The 22,901-nt window shown below is 37.7% G+C and overlaps 1 protein-coding gene across 1 annotated transcript in view; it reads left to right on the top strand.

Annotated features, from left to right (window-relative positions):
• antxr2a (ANTXR cell adhesion molecule 2a) overlaps nucleotides 1-22,219 on the top strand; it is a 227,872-nt gene extending 205,653 nt beyond the window's left edge. Inside the window, exon 17 of the mRNA XM_063043529.1 lies at nucleotides 18,503-22,219. Within this exon, the coding sequence (XP_062899599.1) occupies nucleotides 18,503-18,541 (39 nt within the window). The 3' untranslated portion in view covers nucleotides 18,542-22,219. The remainder of the gene's footprint in view (nucleotides 1-18,502) is intronic.
• The last annotated feature ends 682 nt before the right edge of the window (nucleotides 22,220-22,901 follow it).

Genomic DNA, 22,901 nt, shown 5'->3' on the forward strand with positions numbered 1-22,901 from the left:
TAAACAGAAGGAATTCCAGCTATTTTCTCGATTAACTTTTATACTTTAAGTGTTGTCCCAAATAAACCTCTGCCCCGATCAACTGATAGACCAATTAATTGGAATCCGCTGTATTAAATTTCAGATGGTACTATAAACTTAACGTCCACTTCATATACATTGATATTGTTTCACTATTATATTGTTATACTATTATATGCAAACTTAATTCCCCAACCAGAAAAGAATGCTAAATTATAGGAGAGCTGATGAAGCAAATGTTGCTTAGAGTGGTGTTAAATGAAGATGTTGGTTGTAGGATAAGCAGATACTGAAATGATAGATAGGTTTAGAGTGGTGGCATAGTCTACTATTGCACCAAAGGTTTAGATATGCCTTTTGTAAGTGAAGCATACACAGTTATTATCATTCTGTGGAAGTGACATTTATCCAATGACAGAAATCATGGTGAAGAGGCAAAAAATGGTCCCATAATTGCATGATTTAATAGTGTATTAATGTCCTGGAAGCACAACAGATGTTGGTAACTTTCTGCAGACTTCTTCCTCTTGGCACCACATCTCCGTGTCTTTCCATGCAGCCCTTAACATTTTGAATTGATCTGCTGCAGCGTGTGCTCACTCTACCACAGTGACGACTGGATTTCTCAAGGGTTATTGTATCATAACAAAACACTTAATGTAATTGTAAGAATATGTAAATGGCATGACTGTTTTATTCAAAGATGATGATGTTTTTGGCCGTTATATTCCCATCTAAAATTTATGTCATTAAACTCATAGCTCAGAAATTGTTTTCTTTTACTTTAGGCAATACACACACTTTGTTTTGTTTTGTGTTTTAAATGGTATTGGCATTTTACCTGGATAGGGTGGGACCACAGGTATGTTTCAATTATAGCCATCAATTTGGAGAACTACTGACACAGGTGTTTGTTGGTTGACATTAGGATTCTAGGTTTTCATATTTGATTGAATTTACTATGTTGCTGAAATATTTCATTTTGTTTCATATGCATTTGAGGACATTTTTGTGATTATATTTTTCTAAGTCATGTTATTAACGGAATATTCTAGCAAGCAACCCTAGTACAGAGGAAGAATATACAGCATACAACGCCTGCTATGTTAGGGCAACTCTGTGCTTTTTGGAAAAAAAAGTTGTGTAATACTGCTGGGGACACTGATGATGATTAGGGCTACCCAATTATTAAAAAACAGCCATCAGCCTTAGAGAATGTATTTAATGAGCCACTGCTTGACAGGTCATGTGAACTTCAGTCTTTTATCAGAGAAGGCAGAAAGATAGCATGTCAAGACACGTGGACAGCAGCCTACTTGAAGACATTAGAGTGAGTGTCCATTTCACATTTTGGACCTGACTTGGGTAGATTTTACTGCATTGCTATCTATCAGCAAATTTAGCTGTTTCAGAATAAAATGTTAGCTCCAGGACAGCTATGTAACAGCTATTCAGTGGACAATCTGCTGTTTGAAAGATAGCCTGATATTGTCCTTTTTATAAAGTATGAACTCTCTGAAGCCATCCCCTTTACCATCAGCATCTCCCTCTCTACCACCACCCCAGCAACCACTATACGTGCAATTATCCTTCTATCTGAAAAAGGAACCTCCAGGCAGTCGACAACTTCACCTACCTGGGCAGCATACTTTCTCGCGCAGTGAACATAGACGCTGAGGTCAACAACAGGATTGCCAAAGCCAGCGCCACCTTTGGGAGACTCCGTGAGAACGTCTGAGAGCGGAGAGGACTCAACCTTACCACCAAGCTGAAGGTCTACTGTGCAGTGGTCCTTACCACCCTCCTTTACGCCAGCGAGACCTGGACTGTCTACAGCAGACACGCCAAACAGCTCAACCACTTTCACCTGAGCTGTCTCCGCAGACTCCTCCACATCAGGTGGCAGGACAAAGTCGGAAATCCTGGAACGAGCTGAGCTCTGCAGCGTCTACACCCTCCTGCTGAAAGCCCAAGCCAGGTGGGCTGGACATGTGGTCAGAATGCCAGACAGCCGATTGCCTAAGCAGCTGCTGTACGGAGAACTGTGTCAGGGCAAGCGCTCAGTCGGGGGGCAGAAGAAACGTTACAAAGACTGCCTCAAAGCGTCCCTCAAAGGCCTGGGTGTCGACATCAACACGTGGGAGACGCTTGCCCTTGACCGTCCAGCTTGGCGCAGCAAGATCACCACAGGAGCCCGTGCAGCTGAAGTCAGGCGTATCATCGAGGCGCAATGAAAGCGTGCTGTGCGCAAGGCCCGAGCAGCATCCACTGCCACGACAGCACCCACCCACTTGTGTCCCACATGTGGGCGAGCCTTCAGGGCCCGGATTGGCCTCATCAGTCACCTCCGGACCCACAGCCACCAATCTCCCATTTGACTTTGAAGCCATGGTCATCTTCAACTACGAAGGACGAACAACAACAATAAAATGTAGATTGTTCTATAATATTCTGCCCTGCTTTTCTCAAGAAATAATCTGGTTATTTTGTCAATGTAGGGACAAGTGTAAACGCATTTGTTTACAATTAACTTATCGATCTAATGTGTTGATCTTCACACTTTCACTAACTTCAAAGATGGTATAGAAGTTTTATCATTGTGTTGAGAGTTACAAAACTTAATTAGCTACAACTCTTAAAGGAAATGAGACTAACATTGTTCTGTAGGCCCTTAGACTGAAGTTGCATCTACTTTCTTCTTGGATGTTTTTTTTACCTTTGTTTCATCTCCCAGTAAACCCAGCGAATATTACTTTTTTCCAGGTCTGCTACAAATTATGGAATTTTAATTATTATTTGCAATTATTACATTTCTTCATTTCTTATAGTAATGCATCCAAGAGATTTTTTAATCTGTTGCAATATGCTAAAACTAAACACCACTTTGTATATTATCGGTGTGCTAAATTGATGATGTAAATATTTGATTCATTCAAAACTTTTCAAAATGATAGGATAGAAGTTTGTAGTTGGTTTTATCTGCTAAACACATGAGGGAGCAATGTATGTATGTCAAACTTAGCTTCTGAAATCAGTTCCATTGACTTTCTATCCAAGGGATTCTAAACAACAAAGTATAAATTAGAATATTTAATTCAATGTCACATCTGGTACAGACAGCTAAATAATGAGAGGAAAAAAAGAATGAATTAAGAGCAAGAGGTAGAAGAGATTTAAAAAGATGTGTGTGTTTTTTTTGTAATGTCCAAGCATACTTAAGTGTGACCACTACTTGTAAAAACTAATGTTATTTATTGTTTGGCATTAATTAAACATCATATCATTATTGGCTTACTTACATCAGAATAGACAATCCCCAGTACTCTCCAGTATGTTTCGTGTATATCTATTCTAAAACAAGCACCAAACATCATACCCTTCCATATGCTTTAAAAATGAGTCCATTGGCAGAGTCTTGATACAGTTCTATTTCTGGGACAGCATGGTAACTCAGATGTCACAGCCCTGAACTTCAGACTTAACTATCCATTGTTATGTACCCCTAGGGTTCATATTTTCTGTGGACTGTCACTTTAAAATGGCGGGAGAATGAGACTGAATTTTGGACACTGTTTGAGCTGAGAGAGAGAGAGAGAGGGAGAGAGATAGTGAGATAGCGATTTGATGGACAATCGATGTTATGGTTTCTCTACAGCTTGTTTTAAATATACAAGGTCATACAGACACACACAGTTAGAGTCAAGATGGATTCGATCAATGGAAGGCACCAGTGAATCGGTCGCTGGTTTAAGCTTTCAGTAGCCCAAAAGGGGTGAGTTGAGATCGATCCTGAGTATTGATAAATGACTCTCACCAGTTTTCTACAACTAGAACAAGTTTGCAGGAAGAGAAGAGAGGAGAGACAGGTTTGAAATAGAAGAAACCTAGTGACAAAGAGATCACTGTTCGGATTCTCTCTCTAAGCAGCCCGTGAGGGTGAGTTTGTTTCCATTCGACTACGAAAGTGTGATTGTCACTTAGTTTATCCACAAGAGTGGGTTCTCTGGTGAAGGGAAAACCTTTGTGAATACTATGTGTGTATTTACTCTTTGTTTGGGTCTGGTAATTCACTGAAGAAAGGCACCCCTGGGGCAAACCACTGTTGGAGTTATTTCATATGTCGTGGAACTGGATAAGTGGTTATCACGTTGTGTGTTTGGAGTGACCGTGTGGAATCTACCAGTGTGTCGACCCTTGCCTGGGTGGTGGTTCCCTTGAAGAGGGTCCCCTCTGTGATAAGCTACTGTTGGTGATATTCCATACATGGATTCTGTTGGAGTATCCCGTATCCTGTGGCTACCACTTTGAGATGTCCTGTAGCTGAATTCGGGTGTGGTACCACTTGTTTTGAAAGGATATTCGTTGAAGATCACTGTTGGTGATGTTTAGTGTGTGAAGTGGAACAACTTCGGAGATGAAACCTACTACTATTGTTATCTTGTATTGCTGTCGTGGAATCTGTGGAATATGAACTTAACTGCCTTCTCACAACATTAGTTTTTGGATTACAAACATCTGGCATTAATTAACCTGTGCATCTGAACTGAACTTTTCTTACCTACCATTGTAAGACTGTATCAATTACTACCTAAGTTTGAAGAAGTTTGGGTTTTATAAAAATAGTGTTAGTAAACAGCAAAACCAGACTCCAGGTATGTCCCATTTCTGCTGGTGCTTTAACCCGTTACGGGGTACGTAACACCATTTGTAGTTGCTGTCCAATTTACACTTTAATAACAGTACTATTATTAAAATGAAATAGAATATGCAACATAAAAATAGCCTATTCTGTTCAAACAGTCTATCTCAAGCACAATACGCTACACACGCCTGCACTTGGCTTTCTTTGTCTACTTGTGTAATTGTAACCTAGGGATTTTACTTCCTCTCGTGCATGTCCAGCTTCTCGGAGGTTAATGCTTCTTTACCACATCTCTCTGATCATCAGTTTCTTAAGAAAGAAGTGGTTTCTTAGTTCCATATTCAGTGTGTGCCAAAATTACTCATATCTGTATTTTCTATTATCTTCAATATATATTTGAAGAATTTCTGGAAACATTCTTGTAAATCTTTTTTACATCCTCTTTATGACTTATTTTTATTACTGTCATTTTCAGAGGAGCAGATTTGCGCCTACACCTACAAGTCTGCTTTTCCTCCACAAATAAACTTTTTGGTTGACTTTTTGTTGCCCTATTAGCCTCCATTTAGTGGTTGGAATAGTTCTGTTGCACAATAATTGTGTTTCTCTATTTTCTTGGATGTTTATTTTTCAAGTAATATGTGAACTTTTAATTTTTCTTAACAAATGTACTGATTCTTGCTTACCTATTGTGATCTGCACTTGCTAATTAAATCCCTATATTTGAATTTGTAATTAATTCATGCTCAGTCTTGGCTATTATCCTTGTAGCACCATCAACCCTACTTCTTGTCCTACAACTTGGTGCCAGAAGCAAATTTAGAAATAGTGTTTTTCATTGCAGCATCTACATAATGAAAATCAAAAGAAAAGAATAGATATTTGGAATCTGACACCAAAGCAGAAAATATTGGAAACACTTAGCAGCTGAGGTGATATCTGTAACAAGAGAATGAGAGTAACATTTCAAGTTGAAGATCCTTTGTAAGATCTAGGAAAGAGAGGAAACAATTTAAATGTACTATCTTGCTTCCTTGAATGGAAGGCCTTCAGCATTCATTGGTAAATCTCATTCTCTTTCCACAGATGCTGCCTGACCTGCTGAGTGTTTCTGGCATTTCCTATTTTTAATCCAAATAATTAATGTATATTTTGGTGCAAAATAAATCTTCATTGATTTCTTGTTTTATTGCTAATGCTCTATTTTCTCCTTTAGTCATGATTCTGTTTTTCTTCTTGAGAGGTATGCTGTATTATGTCTTCAGTAGAAGCATTATACTGGTATTGTGCCCTTTTCACCATACAGCTGGTGTGCACAGACCATGTGAGGTCCTCGGTGATGTGGGTGCTGAGGAACTTGAAGCTGTTTACCCTCTCAACCCCAGATCCATTGATGTTAGTAGGGGTGAGCCCGTCTCTATTCCTCCTGTAATCCACAACCTGCTCCTTTCTTTTAGCAACATTGAGGGAGAGGTTGTTTTCTTGACACCACCGTGTCAGAGAGATAACTTCTTCCCTGTAGGCCACCTCATTATTGTTTGAGATAAGGCCAATCAATGTAGTGTCATCAGCAAATTTAACAAGCAGATTGGAGCTGTGGGTGGTAATACAGGGAGGCAGCAGAAAGGGCGGCCTGTTACAAGACAGTTAGTCTGACCACAGTGGTTGGGAAGACGTTGGAGTTATTTATTAAGAATGAGTTCTGAGATACTTGGAGGCACATGATAAATTAGGCCAAAGTCAGCATGGTTCCCTTAAGGGAAGGTCTTGCCTGACAAATCTGTTGGAATTCTTTAAGGAAATAACAACAGGATAGACAAAGGAGAGTCAGTGGATGTTATTGGATTGACAATGTGCTGCACATGAGGCTGCTTAACAAGATAAGAGTCCACTGTATTACAGGAAAGATACTAGCATGAATAGAGGATTGGCTGGTTGGCAGGAGGCAAAGAATGGGAATGTAGGGAGCCTCCAAAGCAGTCGGAATTGAGACCACTTCTTTTTACATGATAGGTAAATGATTTGGATAAAGAAATAGATTGCTTTGTGCCCAAATTTGCAGATGATACAAAGAAAGGTGGGAGGGCAGATAGCGTTGATGAAGCATGGAGGTTGCAGAAGGAATTTGACAGGTTTGGAGAATGGACAAACGAGAAGCATATGGAATACACTGTCGGGAAGTGTATGATCATACACTTTCAGTGGAAGAATCAAAAACATAGACTAGATTCTAAATGGGCAGAAAATTCAAAAATCGAAGGTGCAAAGGGACTTGAGAGTTTTCATACATGATTCCTTGAAGGTTAACTTGCAGGTTGAGTTGTTGCTGAGGAATGCAAATATAATATTAACACTTATTTCATCAGGGTGTAATGGTGAGGATTTTAAGGCACTAGTGAGGCTTCTTTTGGAGTATTATGAACAATTTTAGGCTCCTTATCTAAGAAACATTGTGCTGACATTTGAGAGGGTCCAGAGGAGGTTTATGAGAATGATTCTGGAAATGAAAGGGTCATGGTATGAGAAGTGTTTGATGCCTCTGGGTCTGTACTCACTTGAATATTAAGCTGCCAATTATGATCTTCTTTCAGCCATGACTCCATGACCATCACACCTCCCTACATAGAGCAAAAACCTTGGTGTGAATGAAAAATATTTGCACATTTCAAAAAGTGATCTAGTTAAGAGATCCCAAAGGCACTATTTACGTACATGTTCGACTTCATTAGAACAGGGTGCAATGCCAGAGGTCTGATTTAATACGAGTACTCACTGGAATTTAAAAGAATGAGGGGGGATCTCATTGAAGCCTATCAAATGTTGAAAGGTCTAGATAGAGTGGATGTGGAGAGGATGTTTCATATAGTGAGAGAGTCTTGGACCACAGGGCATAACCTCAGAATAGAGGGACATCTATTTAGAGATGAAGAACAGTTTCATTAGCCAGAGGGTGGTGAATCTGTTGATTTCTTTGCCACTGGTGGCTGTGGAGGCGGAGTCATTGGGTGTATATAAGGCGAAGGTTGATAAGTTCTTGATTAGTCAGGCCATAAAAGGTTACGGGGAAAAGTCAAGAGAATGGGGTTGAGAGTGAAAGTGGATCAGCCATGATTAAATGGTGGAACAAACTCGATGGCCTGAATAGCCTAATTCTGCTCCTATCTCTTACATTCTTATGGACTATGCAGAAGGGGTCCTGCAGAAGTATAAACATTTACAGTGATTTGCCTCGTGTTTCATTCTCTGGAAATGATGAGAATCACCAACAGGAGCCTCAGGTGGAGGATGAAGAGGGGAATGTGGGCGTACAGAGCATGAGTTAAGGTGGCCACACACAGAAGGAATGATCACTGTTGTCTAATTCAGTAGAGCTTTGGTGATGCTCCAATATCGCCTTGTGTACCTTCCACAATAAGATTCTTCAAGCAGTTCATCTGTTTTCAACCCATTGACTTCTTTTCTAAGAATATTACTGTTTCCACTATGTTCAAGCTCAGAGGCAGCACAAAGCGAGACTAATGGCTGCTGAGAATCTTTGGAGGGTGGTTTAGATGCAGTCTTGATAAGCGAAGTTACATCAGGGTTCTGCCTTTGTTCAGTATGGGCTTCACCAAATGAGATTCCTTGACTGATAGCAACTGTAACTCTATTACTTGTGAGAAAAGTAGAAAGCAGGCTCCTTACAACCAGGAGAGATGCCAGTCAGTTCCTGCTTCATGTTTTTCACAGCATTACCAAGGGGCTTCATCTCAGCTCCCACAAGAAACTGGTGGAGGATTGCTTTGACACAGAGGACAATTAGCATGTTCTTTTTAGTCGAGGAGCCTAGAGCCTGACTGTGCCTCTGTTGCAATAGCTCGCCATTTCCTGCAAGCTTCAACGAATGGGGACATTGGTCACTAACCTCCTCACTCTTCAAATGCTTTCCATCATCTCCAGCACATCTATCAGGAGCATGAAGTGATTCTCTCCCATTGCTTGGATGGGTGCTGCTCCAAGAATGAGAAAGCACCCAACATAAAACAACCCAGTTAATTACTGCCCTATCCACCATCTGAAATGTTCAATCCCTCTACCATAGCTGCAACAAAACAGCTTAATGTTCTGCCTGAAAAAATGCACTGCATTTACTTGCCGAGGATACTCCAGCTGCTTGCAGACTCCCCGCATCCACCGAACAACGGACAAAGGTGCACCATCATTTATGGGCTCCCTTCCATTTTAATTTGCAAGTAGCTATATGACACTATTTAATTGTTAAGTCTTGACCCTACAGCTTCCTACTCAACAGTCCTTGGGTCTACTATAAGTAGAAAGACTGCAGCAGTTCAAGGAAGCATCCTACCATCATCTTCTCAAGGATAGTTTGGAAAGAGCAGCATGTCCTGATTGTGCAGTAATGCCTGTATCCTGTAAATTTATGAAAAATTGTTCTCACTTATATAAAGTGTGTATGATGTGTTTGAAATGTGATCCATGCCTCTGAAGGGTGTTCGTGTTTAGATGGGGTAGAGTTTAGATGAAGATGTTGGGGGCTTCAGTACAAGTACATACTGAGGTTGTAAAGCTATTGATAGTAGTAAGGTTTTGGCAGTGCTTTTGTGAGGTGGAATCTTTATGCTGACTAGTATTAACAAGTGTACAGAGGAACCATATCATATCAGTAAGGCCTTCCAGGAGATCTAATCCCACTGACAGCACATCGGTGCCCTCCTTTCCCAGTGCAGGTGGGGAACATTCCTCTGCTCTCTTCCTTCAACAGTAGGACCTCAGGCCACATATTAAAGGACTGTCCAGCATTTCTCTTACTCACGGAGGGACCTTTCCATTTCCAGTCATTGTACAACCCTCTTTAATGTAGGTGATTGTTGGCCACATTAAAGCTCCAGGAATATTATACTGAATTAACATTTGTGTGTTAGACCTGCAGGTGCCATTTTTACTGCCAGCCTTTGCATTTAAATTTCGATAATTGTCAATGAGCCTGAAAATTTTGTGCTGAATTTAGACATTCAGCCAGGCTTTTATGAGCTCTGCACCCTTTTCGTGCCCTAATTCTCATATTACCCTATTTCTCATATTACCCTAAACTCTCACAAGATAAAATTTAGTTCTGTGTTGTTTGCCTCCTGAGGTTATCCATTTTAGTTTATTTATCCTAGCTCTGCAAACACAACGAAAGACCGTTGAAAGAACAAAAGCTAGGTATTTTAATAGGAGAATCAAGTAATAATTATCAAAATAATTTTTCACATGCATAGATGATCGGAAGTCCAATGTAGAATTTTAGTGATTAGTAGTCCTCAGAAGATTTTTCAGTTCAAAGTGTTCTTTGAATGAATTACAGTCTCTCGCCTACTGCCAGATAGTATTTACACAACTCACTTACTAAGTCATTCTTGTCAAGCTAATCAATCTCATAATTAATTATTACTTGCTGCTTAGTTGTTCTGATCAAGTGAATGTGGTTATTATTCTTACCACAATGCTGTAATAAGAGAAAAATCAAAGCAAAATTGTCATTTCTAAATTTGAATTAGAATGCCGTAGCAGGTTTGTTTTTGTAACTGTGAAGATTACTTTGATTGTTCCTGATTATCAACCTGTAGGAGTCATTCAGACTTATTTTGTGGCATCATGAATATACAGTATATTCTAACTTACTTCAAAAAACTAAGAAATATAAAGGTGAAGCTTTTAGGTAAATCTTCCTAGGTAGGGCAGGTTTGCAAATGCCATGTGAGGAAGGGCAACACATCTGCAATTGGAATGACCTGCCACAAGCACATGAAGCAATTAATGTTCTCCCCTTCCCCACTCGCACTTCAATTGATACCACATCATTTTTGGAAGACACAACTTCCAGATTTCTGTCATGTTATGGTATGAAAAGATTCTTTTTGATTTCACTGGTGTCATCATTTTAATTGATTACTTGATTTATTTTACTTGTCCACTAACTTTGATTTGCACAGTACAGTATCCATTTTATTGCTTGATTCGCCTCACATCCACAGACATCATTCTTCCCCTCATAGAGTTTCATGCTTTGCATGGTCACTTACAGTAGTTGATTTTGTATCCCTTTGTCAGTTCTTGCTTTACACAACTCTGTGTTTGCTAACTTAATAGCATTTAGTGATGTGGATTTATCTTCCTTATTAATTTTCTGAGTCATTAGTATCTATGTGAAAAACAGCACCATGTACCAGGTAGATGAGAAAAGGGAAATGAAAACCAGGAAAAACTGGAATCACTACAAAAAAAAAAGTTGTTTCTTTCAACAATAGGATGTTCTTGTTATTAGCATGATTTGTTTTTTTGCATATGGGGCAGTTGATGTTTTCGTTGTTTGCACAATTTGTTTTTGTTCTGTGCGTGGGGGTTGGTATTTTTCTTTGAATGGCCTCCATGGCTTTCATTTTTTTGTGACTGTCTGGAGAAGATGAATCCCAGAGTTGTGTGCAGCATACATACTTCGATAATAAATGTACCTTGAGCTTTGAGGTTGAATACTGTAAGCACTTGTGTTTAAAGTAAGTACCTTTTCTGGCACCATAAAGTTACACCTGCACTCTTGCCTTGACACAAGCAACTTGATACATAGATCTGTCCACATACTGTTTTGTTCCTGATCTGAATACACTGAATAATTTGTTTTCTGGTGTGCGGTAGCTTTAGCAAAGAGCTCATAACATTGTTCATTTCTGTTTTTTTTTCTTGCCCCAGACAAGATATAATGTTTATTATTTTTTTAACCTTGGCATTCCTTGGAAAGAATGGAGTTCGCTGTGGTCATTTGGAGCTATTGAATCTGAGCTCCCTATGCTGAAAATCTGCCTCGATCACATTCATGCATTAATACCATCTGCGCCTGCTGTACCTTCTGTGATGTGGCTGTGGCCAATCAACTGGCAGCTATCTGAAAATAGGATTGAAACAGCAAGGGCCTGTGCCCAGAGCTGTTACATGGCAGTGACATCCCTTTGCTTCCATGAAATCGAGGAGGAGCAGTTAAGATTCACAGCAGTTCATCAAACAGGGAACATCTGCAGCTCACATTTTCCAGTTATCTGCAGTCCGAGAAGCGCAATGAATTTGCATTCCAAACAACGTGATCATTTTATTTTATAGTTCTTGCTGCAAAATCATAATAGGAATCTTTGTGTGATTGAAATATTCGGAGTACAAAGATAGCATTGTGCCTGGAGTTTTTAAGAGGTTTATTACAGACAAGAGAAGGTTAATAAACCTCTGCTGGCACTGACAATCCTGATTCAATTAAAAGCCACATCCTGTCTTTCTTTGCAGCAATACTAAGGAACTTCTGTCACAATTAGCTACCCAGAGCAAGGCTTTGTTCATTTAAATAAAGTCTGTTTATTGCATTTCTCTGATTAGAACCATCTTGAATTGCTTGAAATCTTTGCACTATAAGTCTCAAAAATAAAATGGCTACTGAGAGCAGATTTGATCACCACCAAATTAAACACTAAATGTTTCCAACTCTAATTAAAACCTCATATTTGTAAAATTCAGTCACTGTTATAGATAATAATAATATTTAACTACATGTATGTACAGTATTTATAAAAGTACCATATCTAGAAATTTAAATATTTATGTTTTGGGCCCTAGTATAACCCTTTGCATAGTCTCTGGGGAACAGGTGCTTGTCAAAGTGAGATCATCCCTAGTATATGTAGTATGATAACTGTGGTTCAATACAATGGAAAATGTAATTCATAATCCATTTACTATTGACCTGCTGTAATATTTAATCTACCCTGGAATACAACAATAAGTATCAATTAAAAGTCTAATTGTATTCAAAGTATTACATGATACAATGCAACATAATTTATTGAAGTAAAAAGTTGTACTTTTTCGTGGTCAGTGTGAGTTATGTTTCCCTTTCGATGATTGTGGCAGGTTGAGTGGAGTAATCAATTGATGATATTTCAGAATGATATGTACATTTCAGAAGAAGAACAATTGAATACAAATTACGGACAGGAGGAGGATACTCTGCCCTTTGAGTCTGCTTTGTCTTTCAATTAAATTATTGTTGATCTGATTGTAACCTAAACTGTATATTCCCATCTACTTGCAGTAACTTCTTAAACCCCCCCTCCCTATTTGTCAAGCACCTTAAAAATTTTAAAGACCTTACTTCCATGTGCATCTTAATAAAAATTTCAAAGTCTCATAAAACCTTTTCAAAGAAAATCACAATTGTCACTATCTTAAGTGGAAAATCTACATTCTTCCACTCATGGAAATATCTACTCCACCTTCTCTCCCAATGACTTGATTTAATCAAGTCACTTCTCATTCCTTAACAGGTACAAGCCTAGCCTGCTCAACCTTTCATGTTATGGCAGCCCATCTATTCCAGGAATCAGTCTAGTAATTTTTTTCAGCTCTGCTTCCAACACATTTATATCCTCAAATGAGGAGATCATTACTGAACCTGATACTCCAGATGTGGCCCCACTAGCGGTCTACATAACTGAAGCATAACCTATCTACTTTTGTGTTCAATTTCCTTAGCAAAAGATAATGGAAATTTAATCATCCGATTATAAATCTCAAAGAAAATGAATGAAATGTGGGAGATGGAACCAATAGTTTATTTATATTTAGTATGCTCTGAACTCCTCAAATCAAAACACAATAGAATGTTGTGGAAAGGAATGGCCTCATTGAAATGAGCAAAGTCAAATTGTTCCTGTTGCATTCACCAATTGAAGGGTGAATCTGTAACTAATTGCCTGGATTCTTTCTAAGATCAGTGGTTAAGGACCAGGTGCATTGTCCACCAGAGCTATTGACTTCTTCTCTTTCCTTTTGTGAGGGTGCAGTGCAAGAAAGCAGAGCACCAGGCTCGTAGGTGGGGCGCATAATTAATTGCACACATATGGTCTTGCATGCTTCAATACAGCATGTCGGGAGCATAGGGTGAGGAGGTAAATTTGCATCTGGTATATAGCATATACAGATGTTTGCTGGTACTTTGGCAGTTATCATGATGACCTCACCCAGCCAGTGTTCAGTTTCATACAGATTCTCGGGTTAGAGGTACACTGTTTATAAGGGAGTGCTTCATTGCTCCAATTAAGATATTGAATTTCTGCTTGCTATAGCCGAGCTTTCTGACATGATGCTTTTTCAGGCAACAATTATTACCTGCTGGTCATCTCCCGTGCAGTTCTTTCACAGGTTTTTAAGCTAAGTTAATGTGCCAGCCGGTATCCATAACTATTTCGCTGCATTACCCATAGCTGAAAGAAATAGAAATTTGAGAAAAACAATACCTATGTGTGTTTTTGAAGTCCTTAGCATTTCTCTAATGCACACCTCAACATTTCACATGCAAGACTATGATGCATTGACCATGACATAATTTGAGTGGGGGTTGCAGTGTATAACTGAAGGGGAACTTTCTCCTTGCAACCCAGCCAAAGTGAGCAGGCATTCAATAATGTCAGGAACAGCTCTATATTAAAATCTTCCATTTTATTATATCAAACTAGTGCTCAATTACAATATTGTTAGAATGTCAGTTATCATGATACATTCACTGTTTGGTCACACAGGTTGGCCAGAATATAATAACAGTTCATAAACTCTATTCTCAGAAGAGAGTTTTCAGGGTATTGCCACCTGCCAGTAAGAACATGCATGCATTGCTACAGAGACTAGGACAAAGAGGCAACGCACACACTCTTTTATACCTAAATTTTGTTTCCTTTTCTATCAGTTGCTACCTCCCTATCACTGTCAAGAAAATGTTCCGATTTTGCACCCTTGTTAACTCAATGCCCAGCCCATCTCTCAAACTCATTGTCAAAGAAGTTAAGCAAAAAGCACAGCAAGAGATGAGGGTCTGCAGTGCATTGCTAAGTATAGAAATGGAGGCGGATTCAACTGTGGGATTCAGAGAGAAGCTGGATAAGTACCTGAATGAGAGAATTTGCAAGGCTGAATGGAGATGGTAGAGGAGTGAAGCTTGACAAACTTCTTTCCATGCTGTAACCATTCTGTGATTCTCTGATCTGTTTCTACCTTGCCTGCCAGTTTTGATTGTTTAGGTTTACGCAGACTTGCAGTATTCCCTTCATCTTGCTCTTCTGCATCTTTCTCGTAAACAATTTACTGGCACACCTCCTTCTGGTCTTCTTTTCATTACTGCAAAGTAAGGAAGACAGCATCAGTGACTTCCATTAGCTTGTACTCTCCTTTGCTGTTCAGGGAGCTGACTGCCCTGACTACCCTCAGTAAACATTAGCAAATTTGTCCGATACTTTATCTAGCAGATGCTGAATCGAATATTATGGGCGCCAAATTTATTGTCAATTATAAGAAGAAAAACTCATTCAATACGATCAATGACCAGAAGGTCAAGACTGGCTGTCACAGGGTTGTTCAAAGATTCTTTGAACTTTCTGGGGATGGTAATGTCAAGAAAGTGTACTTAACATTGCCAATTATTTTTTAATGTTGATGTTTTCAAAGAACAAAGCAAGTTGGGATAGGTGGACAGTCCATTTTATACACTTGGCCAGGTATATGAAAATTTCTTCCCTGGCTGATGTTATTTGTCTAAATGAGGAAAAACATTGATGAGTTTACAATTATTGAGAGATATCCAATCTCAGATGGAAATTGTTATCATATAAATGTCTTGCAAAGTCAAAGGCAAAGGAGTAGTCAATAGCAATTGATGAATTCATCTTAATTTGTTGATTTTGAATTCCAAAGCTGGAGTTCCTCATGTAGCCTGAACTCTCAACCCCCTTCATGTAGTTGGACCATAATGTTCATAATAAATACCAAAGAAATCATTGCTGAGGTGCAGTTGTCAGCTGTCGTGCTTTGGCTAGTAGCTTGTTTAGTTGTTCAGCTAAGGGCTTCTTTATAATTAATATAAAACCTGGTATATATCCATGAAACTTAGTTAGCTATTTAATTTCATCCTGTTCAGAGGATTAGTATTCTGCAGTGGCGTGTTAATAAGCATTACGAGTTGCTGAGGCATTTACTTGGTAATTCATATGTAAATAAATCCCTAAATTATTGGTATTAAGGATAATTAGTTTATTTTATTCCTCTGTGTTGATTTATTCAACAAAAAGTGGGACATAACAGTTATGAAAGTTATGAATGGTGACTCCAAGACCTGAAATGTGGCTTTATATTTGAGAATCTGGGTGAGAAGTGAAATGCCAATGCCTTTGGTAGATATTTATCCTTCAGTTTCTATATTTAATACTAAATGTTTCAAGATGTTTGGTATATAGCATCTGTGAAGATATTGTATTTCTTAAGAGAATAAGTTGGCGTCTTCATACTTTGAAGTGGTTTGTGCATTGGGCTCTGTGATTCACTTTATGATGTGTTTCTGGTTTCTGATTGCTCCTTTTTGTTGCAAGTTTGTATGGTTTTAATTGGGGTGAATTAGCACGGCATACTGCTATCAACAAATGACATGGTGCTGGCTTCAACTGAACTGAACTGAGCTGAGCCGAGCTGAGCTGAGCTGAATATTCCTGGACAATTTACAATGACTTGTGGTTTGGTGTTTTACATTCTGAGTTTTTCACTTGTCTTCTTGTGCTGTTCGCACAAATTAATTTTGTGCATTGGGGGTTTTATGTTTTTCTTTGACCAGATTCAAAGTTTTCTTTGTTTCACGGCTGTCTGTGGAGAAGGCAAATCCCAGGGCTGTATACCACATACATACTTTGATAATAAATGTACTTTGAATCTTTGAATCTTGTTATCAATAGAACATTTGAACAAACAAGGATCTAGTGCTTTCCTGGCGTATATGACGAATAAATCCTTTCCGGGCTTCCAGCCAGGTGCTGGTTATCAATTATATCACCCACATTTCGATGACAAGCTCTGCCAAAATTTGGCATTGAAACGTTGGTAATAATCGATACCAGTACTTGGCTGGAAGCCCGAGAAGAGTTAATTTGTTACTACTATTTTCTCCATTAGATAGATCTGCATCTCCAGATCACATGGCCAGTAAAGGTCCATCATTAAAATTGCCCTAACTATTCTGAAAGTAGGGAAGAACATTTACCTCCTATGCGTATCTTACGTAGAAGAAAAGTCTAATTTCAATACTCATTTAGCTTATTGAAATTGTTTTTTTAGCTGTTCCAATCAACTGGCATGTTAAAATTATTGTCTGCAGTAAGGTTTTTAAGAAATCAAAGCTTATGTTCTTTAGCAACTGTTATCAAATTATTTGTGCAGTTATAAGTTTGTATATACTCATTTTTCAAAATCATGAGCAAACTGTATATATCAAATTTACTTTGCATTGAGTTTGATTTACTTTTTTACTTCTTTAAGGAAGATCTCGTATTCAATAGAAAATAAAAATTTTCAGAGGAATGGGTGGACGAGGCAAGTTTACATTTCAGTTAATGGATAGGATACATTCAGCTGCTAACCCAGAATATTTTACACTAAATAGACTTGTGTTTATGGCAAATCTATACAAGACTATCCATATACCCTCTCAAAAATGTTCAAGAATTCAGATACAAAACAATCAACACACGCAAAATGCTGGAGGTAATCAGCAGGCCAGGCATCATCTCTGGAAAAGAGTAAACTGTCAACACATTGGGGCAAGATCCTTCATAAGGACTGGAAAAAAAGATGAAAAGTCAGCGTGAGGAGGTGGGGGGTGGGGAGGAAGAAGTACAAGGTGATAGGTGAAACCACGAGAGAGGGAGAGGGTGAAGTAAAGAGCTGGGAAGTCGAATACCAATTAATTTTACTTAATAATGCATTTTAAATAACAAAAAATAGCTTCCCTATTGACTTTTTATTAGTACAGATCAGATGGTAATAAAAATTCTGTAGCCATGCCACATAATACAGCAATGGCCTTGCATTGTGCTCAGTTCCTGAAACATGGTCCCATTATATGTGGGATAAGTGATCATCAATATCTACTCCAGTGTTTTTCAACTCCTGAGTTAGAGCAAAGCTAGAGACCATTAATATAAGAGGACCACGAAGAAATCCAGTAGAAATTTAGAAGAAAGTTTTTGCATATGCAGTAGTGAAAATATAGAATTTGTAATCCCAAGAAGTGGGTGAGGTGAATATTAGAAATGTATTTAAGGAGAGGCAGGCTAAGCATTTGAGGAAGTAGTGGGTTAAGCTAATAAATAAGAGAGGAGGTTTGGAAAATACATAAATGACCTGACTGTAAGCTAGCTGTGTAATCTCAACTTTTCTTTCTGTGCACTTTTAGTCTTCCTAATTATCTTTCTAGCACAATTTTATCGTTGTATATGTACCTCCATGAAAATCTAAATTGAGACTGGCTGTGCAAGTCCTAAGCCAATGCTAACACTTTCATGCAAGTCTGGACTGAATTTAAAGTCGGGTCTCAGAGTTGCAGAGGAGTGTGCTGTAATATCCATCCTTCAGAGCTATCCTCACTGGAATGATGTATCCATTTTGTGCAATTCTGTTCACTTACATTGTATGGAGGCACAAAATACGATGCCAACTGTATTACTCATCAAAAGTGTCAAAATAATTTGTGGAGGTTCTAGTTCCGTGTAATGACAACACTACAAAGCATTAGTTAATGAGATCATTTTATATTGTTCAGGATCCCAAGTGTGACTAAATTAGTTGGTGCAATTATGGTAATATTTAAAAGCACTTATGAGGAAATATGCATGTCTAAAAGATCGTAACAACTCTCACCCCATAAGTATACCAATTACTGTAAAATTATTTATTGACCATAACTTGTTTCTCTAGGTTATTTACTACTTTTCTTTCAATTTACAGGGTCGCTGTATCAACTTCAGCCGAGTCCAGACACAGTAAGCAAAATGAAGCTAGAGATGCTTAATTTTCTCTTCTGCCTACCAAGGAATGATGAAGCATTTTCTACTTTCGACGGACATCAGTGGCCTTCCATTTAAAAGACAGCAATTTTGCAGTGCATGTTGTTAATTCTTGTGATAAAACTGCATTAAGACTCATGTGCAAAGATATTTGCAAAAAAACTTGACAGCTGAGTTACTTCTCTGATCACCAGTCCTTGGTAATGCCAGTACAACAGAATCAAAACATGAGCACTCTTCCCACTCCCCACTAAAATCCATTGATTCTTGGCAGTTGAAGTCACTTTGACATTTTTTTCCAGTCTGAATATATTTTGACCGTAATATGCTGTTTCAGATAATCAAATTTTATAGACAGAGTGTATTGTCAAAATAGAACCTGTTAGCCACAGGCAGAGCAGCAATCTCACCAGACCTACCCGGTGCGTAGGTTCATTGCCTTTCGGCGATGTCACATCAGAAGATCTTTCCAACTTCACCACTTTACAATGCCTTACGGGAGCCGTCTGACTGAAAATCTTGTCATTTTCCACTGAAAAGCGCACACGCATGACAAATTGTAGACAGGGTGCCTCAAGGTATGGGAATCAGCTAGACTTTGCCCTTTAGTTTTTGAAGACACCTTTCTTTCATTATGTACTGAGAAAAAAAATTAATAGATCTTCTGCAGAAATTGAGACATTGGTGCTCTGAGGCTTGAAGTAGTGTCCGGTAGTTTGCAGTTGTCCTGTGTTCAGTAGTGCATAACCTATCACCATATTTAAGCATACTCATTGATTTGTTTATTTTGATTAAATAAATAAATAAGAGAAAATAGAGCAATCCTGTTACAAACTAAGGTTGCATAAACTGGCATTCCCTCATTTTTCAAATCTCCAAGGACTTTGCTGTGTCACAAGCCAGCAACTCTCTTTGCATGAGAATTTCAAAGTTTAATTAATATAATTAAAGGCAACAGCAAGCAGCAGCCTGTGAAGATTTTCCTCATATTTTTTTTTTAATGCTTTTTGACATTGAATGACCTATTGCTATTTAAGCTTTGCTTGGATTTTTCAAATGTACTTTGCATTGGTTAGGTATGAGAGAGGGAAAAGTACCCTTGATGGTAACCAAACAATCAAGTTATGTTTTCCTTCTGCAGCCCCATTCCTAAATGTTGAGGAAAAATACATTTTATAATATTTTTCCCTCAACCACTTTGTCAAGAAAACAATCCCAAATGATGTCTGTATGAGCAGAAACACTGTGGGGGAGAAGAAGGCAGCAGCTGAGAAAAGCTCGAATGATGCAGTCACTTTCGATACTGTACATGAAATGTAAAATGGATATTCGAGTCGAAACCTGACAAAGCGCGCCTGCTTTGACGTGAACTGGTATAGACAATGACCAGTGGCTGGGTCAGTGGGATGTCTCTCTGCAAGCAGGGAAGCTTATCAAGTGACACTAAAAATAAGTTCAACAACCATCACATTTGAGAGAACAGGCGAACATTTCACATTTGGTGGGCGAGCAAGTGCGCGAGATGGGAAGAGCAATAGTGAATAGTCCTGGTCTAATTATGCTTTTGAGCTGCTCATCAAAATCACATGGGACATGAGTATTTCCTTTGGTTTACATGCAAAATGTGTCATGTTGCCAAAAGCAGCTCTTGCTTAATCTATTGCACATTATTATTTACAGTAATGGCAAAATTTTAAGTACAGCCTTTTGGTATATTGCAAAATAAATTTAACTAGAATTTTTAAATTTGCCTGATTTTTATAAGAAAACTTAAAAGAAAGAGATGATTTTCAAAATCTGTGGAGCTAGATTCACTATCTGTATTTTTAATTGTGGAATTACACTGTTTTCCAAAGTCCCCCCCATACAACGAGAATCGTCTCCATTTAGCCAAAGCTTTGTGCACACTTGTGTTTACACCAATTTAGTATGAAATGAACGAGTTTATTGTTGTACAGATCTGTATTATCATTAGAAATGTACTTTCAGAAGTTGCTTCAAAAATTCAAGTGTTAATTTCCTTAATATATATGTCAGTAAACTTACAGCAAAAGAGCCTCCACTAAAGCCTGTTTGCTTGCCACATTGCTGGATACAGTATAGTGCATTGTGCAAACTCTGAAACGGAACAATTATAAAAGCTAGATTTAAATCATTGTGAACAAAATCTGTGCCTTTTTATCATCCTTTATTATGTCAATATATCATGTGGTCAAAATTACTTAAATACAATTCCAAATCATTTGTACATATATACAGAATGGTACTGCATAATGCCTAATCAGGAAACTGCTAAAGTTAAGTAGGTTCATTATAAATCCACTGTACATTATTACACAAAATGTAATTTAGATTATCAAACATCCCTTCAAAGATATTGAGGAGTAATTTATTTATTTAAGTTTCTTTTACAGCAGTACCAAAATATAATTTATAATATTGTTCTGTAACAACTTAAGGTGATACCCCATCATAACAAACTCATCAAAATGTATAGATGTTCAAATCATACCAAAAAGAAAATGTAAAGCTGAATAACAATTGGGAAATACAGAAGTAAAATAATGACATGTTGTTAGGTTTTATATATTTGTTATATATCTATGAATTACAAAATACATGTTTATCCAAATTCCCAAGTTTAATTTGGAGGGTTTAGGAATATATTCAACAGATACTGATATATCAGTAATTTCTGCCTGATTTTTTTCTTTTAGATTAAATGTTCAAATCATTTGCATACAAGAGAAATCTATATGATAATAAAAATGAATGTGATCACGGAGATTTTGTTTATGATTTATAACTTGGGTTCTCTCAGCTTTTCATCTATTTCTGTATGGTCAAAATTTTGTTTGTCAATTTAGTTTCAAATTGACTTGTGTGTGCTTACTTTTGGATGTAGTTTATCTACCACTAGATAAGGTAAACCAGGACACAAAGAGATATCTATTTTAAATTCATTTACAAACAACTTAGTGACTGTGGTTTTATTATTAAGAATATCATCGTAACAAATACCAAGCTCTTTCTGGCTCAAACACACTTCAAAAATGCTGTAAATAAAATATAAACATCCATTACTTCAGTGACCAGCAAAAATTATTTTGCACCTCAAATTGGTGTGGTCTGTTTTACTTAACAACTGCATGTACTGAAGAATTGTACATTTTGCTCATCTTTTTTTTAGAAAAAAATTGCTTAAAGAAAGCTTCTAAATGTTATAATTGCAGGATGCTTGGAATTCGGAATGATTTATCTTATTAACTTATAAAAATATACTCGGTAATCGGCCTGGGATGTTACCAAAATTGCAAATGGGTGATTCATGCTGCCATAATACAAGTTTGAATTCTAGTTTTTAGTGTTAGTACTCTACAATGAGTGTTTGCAGTTAGTATTGGTCGAACATTGAAGAAGGAGATGGTGGAGATGTAATCAAATAACTAAGAGTTAAAGATCAGTATATTAAAATAGTCCTCAATAGTTTCTTTTATGGTCATTTTAAGGAAATAGTTGTTAATATTACCTTGTTAGTGAGAGAGGAAGAGAAGGCTTGTTGAATTGTTGGGTGAACAATAGTTTTCATTGGCCTGCAGATCATGGTCTCTCTTTGGGGACTTTGCCTGGTGGGTGGTGGGTGCTGATGCTTCCTGCTGGAATAAGTGGGGGGAGGGTTGAAACTTTTGCTACTGCTTGTGTGTGGGAGGGGGAGAGGAGTTTTGGGGTTCTTATTCTTTATTTTGGGGGTTTTCTTCTGTTTCATCGATGTCTGCAGACAGTAAGAATTTCAGGTTGTATATTGTATACATTCTCTGATATTGAATGGAACCATTGAACCATTGATATTTAGCAAAGAAGTAAAATGCTCATGGCCCTTTGTTTATCAAATATTGTTGACTATAACTATTGATACATGTGATGTGATATAAATCATTTTGTATCAAATATCATACATTCATTCTTTTAATACTAATGGCATATCTTTTCAAGCAGGATAACACCAACCTTCAAAAGCAACTGTTTTGTAGAAAAGTATTTCTGTGTTCATCACCAACATTGCAGAATGTAATTTCAGACTACAAAGAAAAGATCTGAATAAAAATTGAGTTTGTACCAGTAATAGCAGTAGCTTTTACTTTAGTAGTAGCAGCATTTTCTCCAACAAAATTAAAATAATCTATCCAACATGCTCTAATAAGAAAATTACTTTTTTAGCACATAAAGATAACTGTCTTGATTTGAATTTAATAAAATATTTCTCCAAATATCTAATTTTCAGGTGGAATATTTGGAAACATCGCACATCAGTTTAATTAATATTCTTCCTATTTCAGATG

Source organism: Mobula hypostoma, chromosome 3, assembly GCF_963921235.1.
Source record: "Mobula hypostoma chromosome 3, sMobHyp1.1, whole genome shotgun sequence".
Taxonomy (NCBI): Eukaryota; Metazoa; Chordata; class Chondrichthyes; order Myliobatiformes; family Myliobatidae; genus Mobula; species Mobula hypostoma.